Source organism: Haliotis rufescens, unplaced genomic scaffold (assembly GCF_023055435.1).
Source record: "Haliotis rufescens isolate VD_foot unplaced genomic scaffold, xgHalRufe1.0.p SCAF_1, whole genome shotgun sequence".
Lineage (NCBI taxonomy): Eukaryota > Metazoa > Mollusca > Gastropoda > Lepetellida > Haliotidae > Haliotis > Haliotis rufescens.
The window spans coordinates 89,305,480-89,318,449 of NW_025963779.1; the positions used below are offsets into that span (position 1 = coordinate 89,305,480).

The 12,970-nt window shown below is 39.7% G+C and overlaps 2 protein-coding genes across 3 annotated transcripts; one reads left to right on the forward strand and one right to left on the reverse strand.

The window, feature by feature from the left end:
* Positions 1-368: 368 nt before the first annotated feature.
* On the reverse strand, positions 369-7,819 carry LOC124134210 (tigger transposable element-derived protein 4-like). Of its 2 annotated transcripts, none has more exons than XM_046498923.2 (2): positions 7,702-7,819; positions 369-4,621 (listed from the first exon to the last, which is right to left on the reverse strand). In XM_046498923.2, exon 2 carries the CDS (start codon positions 4,503-4,505, stop codon positions 2,367-2,369), a length of 2,139 nt encoding a protein of 712 aa, XP_046354879.2. In that variant the 5' UTR covers positions 4,506-4,621; positions 7,702-7,819; the 3' UTR covers positions 369-2,366. The 2 variants fall into 2 exon arrangements, with proteins under 2 accessions (XP_046354879.2, XP_048259099.1); XM_048403142.1 differs by lacking the exon at positions 7,702-7,819 and adding an exon at positions 7,459-7,593.
* On the forward strand, positions 7,470-12,508 carry LOC124134211 (succinate dehydrogenase assembly factor 4, mitochondrial-like). Its single transcript, XM_046498925.2, has 3 exons — positions 7,470-7,488; positions 11,288-11,389; positions 11,809-12,508. Exons 2-3 carry the CDS (start codon positions 11,344-11,346, stop codon positions 12,096-12,098), a joined length of 336 nt encoding a protein of 111 aa, XP_046354881.2. The 5' UTR covers positions 7,470-7,488; positions 11,288-11,343; the 3' UTR covers positions 12,099-12,508.
* The last annotated feature ends 462 nt before the right edge of the window (positions 12,509-12,970 follow it).

Consider the following 12,970-nt stretch of genomic DNA (forward strand, 5'->3'; position numbering starts at 1 on the left):
CTGGGAGCTGTGGAGTCTTCACTGTGTTATAACCAGGGTATCACACAAACTGGGAGCTGTGGAGTCTTCACTGTGTTATAACCAGGGTATCACATTAGCTGGACAAGCTGGGAGCTGTGGAGTCTTCACTGTGTGATAACCAGGGTATCACATTAGCTGGACAAGCTGGGAGCTGTGGAGTCTTCACTGTGTTATAACCAGGGTATCACATTAGCTGGACAAGCTGGGAGCTGTGGAGTCTTCACTGTGTTATAACCAGGGTATCACACAAGCTGGGAGCTGTGGACTCTTCACTGTGTTATAACCAGACTATCACACAAGCTGGGAGCTCTCTCTAACTAAACAAATATCTGAAAACACAAACAAGATTGTTAGGAATGGATACCCTTTAATAGCAGAGTGTTGTAATAATATTGGAACATACAATTTTTGGCATGTATCTTGGGACATCAATATCACTATAATATTAATACACTTGAGACAAATACTGGATTGTCTGACAGCAGATTACTAATACCCTACATACCAGTGTACCAGAATTCTCTCCAAATCAGACAATGATATTGAGGATCATAATGGACCACTCAAAAAAGGATTTACTGTAAAGATTCATGTATTACGATAAACAATCACAATGACTCCCTGTAGCGATGATCCGGCCATCACATTGCTGACTGGCATAAAACAACATTCACTCACTCTCTTTCAGATACTCTCAATCCAAAGGTGAATATCCTGAGAGGGTCTTCATGTGTTTATTTAAGTATATACTCAACACAAATCTCCAGGGGAGGAGAGGGGGGAGGGGATATGGAAGTACAATGTGTTTTTCAGCTAAATCAATCTACATTACAGTACAGCAGCCATTTTCACATTGTGGATTTGGTGAAATAAGTACTGAGATTAGCTTCACATCAACCATGACATTGCAGCAACAAAACAAGCAAGGATTTATGATAAACACACACTCTTGGCACATTTACAAGGATAATAATTACAACATGGCTCAATGATACTGCATCCCAGGACTGGAAACTGGTTTGTTATAGAGGGAGTGAGTGAGTTGGGTTTAATGATGCTTTTGATATAATAATGGTCATATCACACCATGTCAGGAAAGCCCAAAGTAATTCAAGTAATATGGGCTTACCACCTTAGTGAAACCCACATGCACAGGTACGGTGTTTAGAAATCATTGATCTTTATCATGCTGAATCTGGGATTTGAACCTATGTCCAGCGGACACTGGCATGGCCAAGGGACACGACTCTGCACAGTGCACCAACAGTGTTCCTGTTTTACGAAGAAATATTTTGGAAGGTCCATGTGATTAACTTGAAATGACTAGAATTTAAATATCAAACTTCTTAGCAAAAATTGTAATGAACAGATTCACATGATAATCAAATTTGTTTGAAGAAATATTGAACAGTCTATTAACCCTGCTTCAGAAGTGGATCACCCATCAGTTGGGCGAAGAGAATGCCCCATAAAAATGTCCACATCAATGAATCACATCATCAGTCACTGACTGCTGTAATTGACCCTGGAACAATTCACAACCACAGCTTTATCTCGAGGCCACCTCGACCACAGGTACTCGATGACATGTATAGCATGATATATTTGTATAGAAAAAAACACACCCTCTCTATATGCATATAGTCTATATCTATATAGAGGGGTGTGATTTTTTCTATACAAATATATTATGCTATACACACTGTCATCAATTCCTGTGACTTTGACCTGCACAAAACTAAACAACAGTTGTCCAATCAAAATGTATTCATTGGTGACGGAATCACTGGGAAGATAACTGTAGGAGGGACAATGTGATGACTTATGTACCAAAGAAGCTGTGTTAGCACAAGGGTCCACAGTGTTATAGTTGAATAACGACACAATGCACAATCAGTTGGAGTAGGTGGTGACTCATGTCTAAGTACTGTTTCATAAAAATAGGTCTATATATTTTTTTAACATCGAATTACAGGTTTAAAGATGCGACAGCTTCTAACATCCTGAGAGATATTCAGAAGTAAAGTCCGAACAACTTCTATTATTTCTTTTCATGGTTGATGTTATCATGTTATTCCTGCTTAAGCTTGTGACCTTCAAAGATAAGTCCGCTGGGTCTAACATGACAATGGACCTATAGACTACTACGTCAGTTAAATCTTGGCTTGAAACTTAACGCTCGAGAGGTGACTGTAGAAAGCTACAAGCAAGGGTTTGGTGCCAACCTACCACCAATCATGGTCTAACCCATAAGGAGCCGATATGGCAGCTGAAAGTGAAAGGCGCATTGATCCCCTATGATTAAGTACAACCCATGTAATGATATCATATATTGTGCCATAAAGTCACTGCATATGAAGAATGTTGATGCTCCGATACTTTGCACGCCGTCTCTTGGCGCTGATGGACTCCAGCATAGTTTCCTCTAGCGAGTACAATTTCGTCAGCAAGTGAGTGTCATTGACAGCAAACGACTTCAACTTACTCAAACAGTCTAAAGCTTCATTCTGCAAAACAACATTGGAATCTAACTGGCTATGCATACTAGCACTGTCTGAGAGTTTCTGCTTGAACAATTCCCCATAAGTGTCCTCTGGTTCTGTTTTAATCATGGGCCGTCCTAACGCTTCCGCAATCAGCTGTTTCTCCCATTCAGCTTCCTCATACACATGACAGAGAACCTGCGAGTCAAACTGCAAATACACCTCAGCATACATTGGTGTGAACTTCAATGCTTGCCCAGTCTCCTCAACCAGCTCCGGGAGATTGGACAACAGGCTGTTGGTGCCATCATCAGACAGAGCTTCGGATGTGCTGAAGCCAACAGCATCAAAACAGTTACAGATTAGAGAGGTTTTCACATTGTCCCAGGCTGACCTGATCCAGTAGATGGCGTCCAGCTCTGTGATGTTCTTCAGGGCACTAGCCGCCTCCTCGCTGGCCTCCACACGGGCCAGGATAGCCTGGAGGAAACGTTTACGATAGTGGGACTTGAAAGCTGTGATGATGCCTTGTTGCAGAGGCTGGAGATAGGAAGAAGAGTTGTCCATGTAAAACTTGAGACTTACATTCTTCAGAACCAGACTGGACAGATGAGCCGGCGCCATGTCCATGAACAATGCAATCCGACGACCTTGGTTTTCCATTGCAAGGTCAAGTCGCTGTAACCATTCTGCAAAGATTGATGATGTCATACACGCCTTGGGCTGGCTCCTCCAAGTGACTGGAAGGGAGTTGAGACTCTGGCAAGAGAAGGGGTAAGAGTTTGTGCCTATCACCAGAGGCTGAAGCTTCTCCCCGGTAGCACTACAACAGAACAACAGGGTGAACCGGTGTTCCTCAAAGCTGACATTATGGTGCGTTCCGAGACACACACCACCCTCCACATAGCACTTGTCTGGCAGTCCTTTGTAGAACAGAGCAGTCTCGCCACAGGTGAACACGTTCTCTGGTTCATACCCTTGCACCAGGTATGGCAACATCTTCATCCACACTGTGTACAACTTGGCCGTCAGGTCGGAGTTCTCCGCACTAGAATGCAAAGGCAAATGAAGGAGTTTCTGGATGTTCTCCAGCCACACCTGGGATGGGGAGAAACTGTACATGTTCAGCTTCTTGGCAAACTCTTTGGCCTTCTCTTGCACTAATGCTCTGGATATGGGGATATTTTTGGTTTGGGCTATTTCTGCCCATTTCACTATAAGGGCATTCAAAACATCAAAATCAGGTTTCTTTGGGAATATCCTTCTTGGGAGCTTGGCAGGTGGAGTTGGACAATCGCTGTTCTCATATGCTTCGACGTACTCACGCTTCCGCCTGAGAATGTTGTTCACTGATCCCAGAGAAATACTAAACTCTGCAGCTAACTGTCTCTGACTCTTTCCAGTACTTTCTGATTCACGAATAAGACGAACTTTGTTGGCAAGAGAAAGGTCATTCCTGGCTTTGGTTGGTTTAATGCTGTATTGAAGGTTACCGAATGTGTAGTCCGCAGGCTGTGGCGGATCATTGTCCTGAGTTTTGAGATTCAGTGCACTGACCATGTGGAAGTCTGAAGTCTGAGGCATGGTGACTGTTGCCTCATGTATGTTGAACACCATATAGTTCTCAGAGCTGGGGGTGGGGACATGGGAGGCCGAGGGGTAGCTATCGGAGCTGGGGGTGGGAACGTGGGAGACTGAGGGGTAGCTCTCGGAGCTGGGGGTGGGAACGTGGGAGACTGAGGGGTAGCTCTCGGAGCTGGGGGTGGGAACGTGGGAGACTGAGGGGTAGCTATCGGAGCTGGAGGTGGGAACGTGGGAGACTGAGGGGTAGCTCTCGGAGCTGGGGGTGGGAACGTGGGAGACTGAGGGGTAGCTCTCGGAGCTGGGGGTGGGAACATGGGAGACTGATGAGAAGCTCGCAGAACTTTTGGGGTTGGCAACAGTTGTGGTGGAGGAGGTGGGTGTGGCTTGAGTTGTCCCCTGACCTTGACCTTCAGACATTGTTGAAGGTCAGCTGTGTCACTCTACATGTCTGTAACTGGTTTAACTGGTTGTCTGCCTCGGCAGAGGTTGGCATTTCAACCCAGCAGGTGTCACCACTGGCATCAGATGTGAAACTGAAACAAAAGAATAGAGTATAAGTCATGTTTCATCGCGTGCAGTTACATTAAACTGATCACTCCACAACATATTTAGTTGAATAAAAGAGTGAGTGAGGGAGTTGGGTTAAACACTGCTTTGAACAGTATTCCAGTTATATCACGGCGTGTCAGCTTAATGTCGGAGGAAATCCCAAAGTGATGCAAGTCTCAGATGTTTACCACTTTGGTAAAACCAACGAGCACAGATATGGTGTTGACTAACCTAGAAACATATTCGGGGCAAACCAGGATTCGACCCCACAATCATAGGCTTCTGGTGTGCCCAAGGGACACAACTCTGCACTGAGTGGAATTAAGAAGATATGAATGTAGACATGATATTACAATGTAATTTGCCTTCACAATTCACAAGATGGTCTCCAACGTTAATATGATCATCCAATGGCCTTCTCCAACATCAACGTGATCATCGAAAATACTGTAGCTCACCTGGATATGTAGACAACAGTCTTAATATCATGTCAACAAAGACAGACCCTAACTTACCAAAGGTTGCTGTCAACATTGCTATTCAAATATTTTCTGCATTAATACTGAGGTATCAAACATGTTAAAAAGTATTTACAACTAATCTAAATCTAAATCTGCTAAGATAAATGTACTATTGTGTAACATCGATGCTACAAAGATTCAACTCTGAGCCTTACTGTTTTTTGTTTGAGAAAGTTACATGGGGATGAGTAATAGTTGGAAAGATGTAAAAAAGAAACTTAATCTTTGTTTCACATATGATAGATAGATAGATTGTCAGCAACACTCATAAGAGGGAGACACTCTATCCTAGACTGCTTTACCTGCCCTAGAGCACTTGCACTCCTCACCTGCAGCGGCTAGGAGGCAAGGGACAGGCATATAGCATATCATTATGCGAGTAGAGTTTACCCAGTTTCTGTATAGTGAGACATTAGCACTTTTGGACAGTGTGAATAATTGATGTGTCAGGCTTCAGGAGTAAACATATTACCATAAGGGAGGTAACTCTCATAGAGAAGTATGGTTCATGGTTAAAAATAACAAACGCATTCAAGCTGTTGTGGGTTTCAATTTTAACAGTATCTGCATGTCTCCACTGGTCTCTGTTCATCATAAATAATATGACAACAATGCAGCTATATTAGTCTGAAAAGATTAAATATGAAAAGATATTTATAAGTTTACCACTGTAGATATATCAATGTCAACAGTATCATGAATACCACTATGATTGTGTCAACATAATACCCCTTGTTCCTTGGAAACAATCATGAATATTTCAGGAAGTAACTGTTGTGAAAACATACTACTACATGTTTGTTCTTTACTTTTATATTACATAAATATTTAAACAGAAACGTGTCATTTTCTCATTCCTGATTCTGAAGCTACCACATGCAAATTACAGTTTGTTTATCTTCTCGTTTACATGTGCACACTTAGGAACTGGCATCAGTAGGTATGCTACAAAATTTCTTTGCTCTGTGTTCATCCTCTGGATCAAAGTTATTTTGTATCCCTCTATTAATAAGGAGAATATTTTTCTACTGCCATACAATTTTTCAAATTGCTTCACAAACACATCAAAATCCATCTGACTTGACCAAAGTAGAATGTCATCATGGCAAAACATATGCCAATGTTCAGCTTCCTCAACCAGATAATTTCACAAGAGAAGATGTTTACAGAGCAAAAAATGAATTTTGAGATAATTTAAGAGCATTGCCAGGGATAGATATGGCCACTATTCCGTTGGTCTGAGACTAGTGAAAATTTAGAGAGACCAGTTGTTTTAATCCTAAATCTAGTTATTCTACCAAAACCACTAGTATGAATTGAGCTGCGGACCAGTTGGATATGGCAAATGTTGTCTACCCCTGATTATATGGAGTACATAAATAGCTTGTGTAATGTGGGTGTTGCTGAGTTATGGCCTAAGATGTTTCAGCTTTCAGCACGATTGATGTGCAAAGGTAAAATCAAGGTCAAAACGTCTTTATTGCAAAAAAAGGAACATTTCAGTTGAGCCCCACTATGCCAAATATCTTTCATTCTTAACAAAAGTGGATATTGTGATTTATTGATGTTGCATTATTTCAGCATGCAGTGATTTATGTGTACAGCATGTTAACAGTTGTGATGCATAATTGTTGCATTAATTCAGCACGCAGTGATTTATTTATGCAACACAGTAACTAATGTGATTTATTAATGTTGCATTAATTCAGCATGCAGTGATTTATGTATGCAACACTGTAACTAATGTGATTTATTAATGTGGCATTAATTCAGCATGCAGTGATATAATCATGCAACACTGTAACTAATGTGACTTATTAATGTGGCATTAATTCAGCATGCAGTGACACTGTAACTAATGTGATTTATGAATGTTAAATTATTCAAACATACAGTGATTTATACATAATTGCAACCAATGTGATATAGTAATGTTGCATTATTCAAGCATGCAGTGATATATTTATATATACATACATTGGATAAAAAAAAATCACGAGAAATATCAAATATATCACACAGTAATATCAGAATACAATTTAACAATGTTTCGTTATATTATATATATGTTGGATAATTGGAAAACTTGGTACACTGCACAGTTCTCAACTAATATCATCTGGTTACAAATTCCAAATATTTTGAAAATGTATAAAACTGTCATTAGATGTTCATGGATTTGTATCAACAATCATAATTCGCCACCTTCTGCGCGGTAGAAAATTAGCATTATTTCCCCTTGATTGTCCACAAATATACCGTTAGTACCAGACATCAATTGTTAATCTGACATTCAGCACCTTAATCATCCCCAAGGACATAGAACACGTGTAAGTAATGCTCCAGATGTCACAATGAACCAAATAATGCACGGTCTGTTTACAAACACTGAGCAGTCGGTCACTGAACACTTGGACTACCTCAGTGCCCAACGTTCAGGGATCGTTCACATGCGCTGAACAGCCAGTTCAGGTCGGAAAACTAGGTCACAGATTACGGGGTGTATGGAGAAGCATAGCTCAGTGATCTCGGGGAATACGTACCAAATGTCACCCTGGACAACTAAAGTTGCACAGTTCACTGTCTCTTCCGCCGAATCTGCGAGATGCTTTGTTCACTATGCGCATGTGAACAGAGGGGGCCAAGCACTTCCAGTTCACTATAGAGTTATAGCCTGTTTCACATAACAGTGAACAAAACGACACCGTTCATAGTGTTATTATCCCTGATCAGCTGATAAGTAAAGTGTTGCTGTTTTCCATAGTGAATGTGATGAACACAGGTAGATATTTATCAATAAACATATGCAATGTGTCCATAATTACGTTTAAGGTTCATTGTTTGTGTAAACTGTCACATCAGCGACCGACACTTATATTTCCAGGGGTGATAGACGCTGACGAGTGTTGTTAAGAAAAAGGACAAGCAATGAGAACGACACTTTTTGGCAAGCAAGATGTGGATATTTTAAGAAAAGGGGAAAATAAATGATGTTACCAGATTTCTTTGTATGAATGAAAATTATACTTTGTTCATTTCAACTTGTACATGCTTTCATGGAACTAATTCAAAAAGTAATGATGTTAACAATTTAGCAGTAGTGCTAAATGGCCATGAAAGTTGTACCCCATAATTTACAATCTATTGCATTGACGAGTTTGTAACAGTCACATTAGAGCAAACAAAAGCCGAATATATGCAAATACCTTTAGAGTTTGAAATTTAGATCTAGGTTTTAGATATTGTTGATCTAATCTTAGGGTTATGTATTTTTTTCTGTGCCCATGAATCATTAACACAACATCATCATCCACGACTTTGTGGAATGAATGTTGTTTTACGGCTAGACTTGCACAAGACTCTAAGGCAATAATAATTAATTTAAGTCATAACTTCTAGGTAATGTAAATAATAAGAACACGTTGTCCCTTTGTACTGTCCACATATCTAGACTTGCCTATTAGGAATTACTACACATCCATGAACTTACCTTTCAGTACAGCCGTGGTGCAAGGCTATTTTACAGTGTATTCTTCAGTATAACAGCTAAATCATTGTGACCTGATCATGATCAAGCCTGGACCGGAGAAACCAGTGTCTGATAGCAGGAGTATAGATCCCTCTTGTCGGGGTACGATGACACAGTCTGCCAAGTCTCACACAAAACATTAAACCCCATCTCTATATTATAGTGGTCTCGCACATGAAGTATAGATGGCCTACTCTGTTCCGGAAACAAACAGGTTACATTCAAAGGGTTTATTTCTAACAGTCCTGTTACAGTACTGCAAACGAATTACGCTCAGGGTCACCGTATGGTCGCAAGGGGCATGAATTTGAAAATTATTAGACACTGGTTATCAAATCACATGAAACCCAGTCTCATTGAAACAGATGATTTGACCGCGAATCCACGCGTTAGCCTATATTTATAGAATAGTACTTCTTTTTCAGTCATTGTCGATAGGCATTGTTAAATAATTATATGTACAATATTAGGTTACTAAGGGCAAAGTCGCAAAACCGCCGTTCGGTTCCACATTCAATTCAGCGCGCGCAGTTGAATCTACAGGTAACCGAGCTCTATATTCAAAGCACAGTGTCTTTTACCTTAATTTATCAATATCACTGCTGAATGGCTTGTCCGTTCTAACTCTTTTTGTTATTTTTAATTTATTTATTTATTCCATTTTCCATCATATTTTCCATTTCCATATCAAACATAGAGTGTGCATGGATTTATTTGACATTATTGGCATGTTTGTAGCATGGGCAGATCAGATATCAGAGTTATACAGTCTCTAAATAATACATGTAGAGAAGACCAGAAGGCATGGAAACAACCATAATTACAATTTGAATATGCATTATATTTTGTTATTTCATAATATCGAAGTATTTATTTTTAAATTAGTAAAACGATTGGTTTTACTTTTTTTCTATTAAATGTGTACGGCATATATTTTGTTACCATAATAACTGCACTGAGTGAATTGTTATTCTTCTTTTTAAATCCAGACAGTGTATGTTCCTTATTAAAATTAACTCTGCCTTATGTATAGTTTCCAAGCCAATCTGAAAGTTTCATCGACATATCAGCAGCATAGTGACAATTACATAATACATGAGTAATTGTTTCAGATGGTTCATTACATAATGAGAAAACTGGCGATTCAACATATCCAATTTTAAATAAATAACTGTCAGTACTTAAAATATTATGTATAACTTTAAAGTGGAACCATCTTAATTCAGAACTGTGTGTACATCTTTTTGCCAAAAGGTTAAAGTTTGTCCACTCTGTGTCTGTATACTGTTTTTCAAGATAATCTTCCCATTTACCGTGACACTTATGTTTTATAAATTTAGGGTTTAATAGGGCTTCATAAAATACCTTGCTTCCCTTTTTATAGTTCATGTTTTATACATGATATGGCAGTATAGGCCTTTGGCAAACTTTAGCACATTGTCTGATATTGTTATTCTTTAAATACCAGACTATTGTTAGTTTTACTCCTTGATAGGTCAAAAAGTCTGTCTTCAAACTGTTATTTTGAACAAATTCATCAAAATCATATAATTTCCATGTGTCAACTCTTTGATTGTTTTCATTGTTTGAGAACGGGACAAAACAACGGGACGTCATATGAACGAATTGTCGCAACAACAAAAAAGTGACGATGACGTAATGTTTTGGTGACGTCGTTCCAACAACAGGCCAACTGACCTAATGTCTCCGCTTGAGATATGGAAACCCACATTTTCTTTAAAAAAAGACATTCGTGGGAAACAAACGTATGATTATATTTGGAAAACAAAAAAATATATATTACATTTTAGGAAAGGTAACACAACCCATTAATTCTCCAGTAGTCAGGGACGGTAGCCTAAGGGTTCGGGTTCCATACAAGGGTATAATGTGTGATACCACTGCAAGTGACCCCCGTTGTGATATTGCTGAAATATTGCTACAAAGGGGGTAAACATTGGCTGACTCACGCCCTCTTCAATGGTTACTGAAGTGTACGTAAAATATATGCAGGAATGTTCTTGCAAGAAATGGCTATTAACAAAATCCTCCCTCTAATAATTGTTCGAAATGTACTCGTGCCCAAATCGTAAAAGCTACGATAATCGCTATACGGAGTTGCGTCCCTTAGGCGTGCTAGTAAACCTATGATCGTGGGTTCGAATCCCGGTTCGCCCTGATTATGTTTCGATGTGTGTCAGCACGATACCCATACTCGTGTGTGTTGAACCGGTGATTAACGTCCAAGTCCTGCATCACTTCGGTCTTTCCTCCAACATTAACCTGATGTGGCCTGATTTAACTGAAATATTGTTCAAAGCGTGATGAAATCAAACTCACTAACTCTTAAGCTGGGCCCAGTCTCTTCGTGTTAGGTTGCGCATAGGAAGCCGGGAACCAGTTTAACTCAGGGTTTTTTAAAAAGACGTAATTTAAAATCACTCCCAAAACGACTTATTAAGTCATTTTCGAGATAAAGTCAATTACATAAGATTCGTTTATAAATGAAATAACAAAATATATGGCATAAACCTTAATATTTCTTCCGTATCCATCGCAACAATATTACCAAACATAAAGCTGTGTTCGCATAGAGTTAGATGCCTTTTTGAACAACCCGCTTCGATCACAACGACCTTCACCTTCAGATGTAAACATGGCTGCAGTGGGGAGAAACGTGCGAGTTCTTTCACGTTCTTTATGTAAGTTACTGCGTAACGCATGGTAGTTCATTAGGCCCTACAGAGTTTCAACAACTAAATCTGGTGATAATGCTTGGACATTTGAATAAAAAATGCTTCCAAACTAATGATATATGGACATGGTAATATGATTATGCAATAGATGAAGCCTGAGGGCGAACACAGCGTGAAATGGAGAAATTTGTAAATGTTGCATGGTTACTGTTAATCAAAGCCAAAAAAAGAGAGTTAATAATTTTATCATGATGCCTACAATGCTCAATTTATGTGCGATATATTTTCCGCTGTTATTGTGAGCTTCAGATTTTCATAGGTGCTGTAGGGAAGACCCTGCATCTAAAGCTCTTGGAAACAACTTCAAAACTGTTTGCTCACCTTTGATTTCTATCACTGACCAATAAAAAACATTATCACTACAGACAATATCCTATCATCAAGTGGATCTCGGATTCCAGTCCTCGCCACTCTGCGCCATCACTCTGACGATGGGAACAAATCTGGTAGGAGGAAGGGCAAGACCCCGGGAGGGAAGCTAGACGACCAGATTGAGACCTCAGACGAGCAGAGGAACCCAGTCCTTGAGAAGGAACCGCTAGAGCGATTTCCAGATGACGTAAATCCCATCACTGGGGAAATCGGGGGCCCTCGTGGCCCTGAACCGACTCGCTATGGGGACTGGGAGCGCAAAGGCAGGGTCACAGATTTCTGAATTCTTGTCTGTTTTATGGATGTGTGAACAGCCGTGAAACATTTTGTTTTTGATCTGACAGGACTGCTTCAACTAGTCACTTTGGGAATCATCTGGACGTCAACACAACCACTGTGGATCATGGATATATTTAATGATTACTGTAGTCCATGGGACATTATTCCTATATTGTTTGCTCATGATCCTCGTGAGAGTAGCTAGTGCATTCATTCAGCTTTAGCATTGCTGCTTTTACATCATGTTACTAAAGTATCCATATCAGTACTTAATTTGGTTTCAGATGGTATTGTGAATGTTTCATGCAGTTATATATTCATGGGAATGGTGGTTTAATTGTGGTAGAAACACCATCGAGTGTGCATATGTAAAAAGTTGTACATTTACTGTTAATAAAGGAAATAGAAATATAATCCTGTCTTTGTTGTGCAATCAGTGCTGCAGGTTGTGAAATATTGTAAATTTTGCATTAAATTGTATATTGATAATACTTATCCTATTTCACACTAGGTATTTCTACCGATCCTGATCCCAGATGGGGTGACAATCCCCATAGTCATCCTATCGATGTGGGGCCATAGCTGAAGAACGATAATCACATTCTTGAGAGTTGAAGACATGGGATGGAGAACGATCTCAAGTTCAATCCCTGCTCTGCTGTTCTTTAGTAGAAGTAGAGGGCGAACTTAGTTGATAAATCTCAAACATTTCTTGAAGTTCTTAAAAAAATCTTATGTGATTCCCAATCATTCGTACAGTTTGCAGGAGTTCGTCGAATCGGCAAGAAAGCTTTTGTTTGTCAAAACCTTCTGTGTAAAGGCCCCTGAATTACAATTTTGTGGCTGTATTGTATTCCATTCGTAATTAATTCTTAT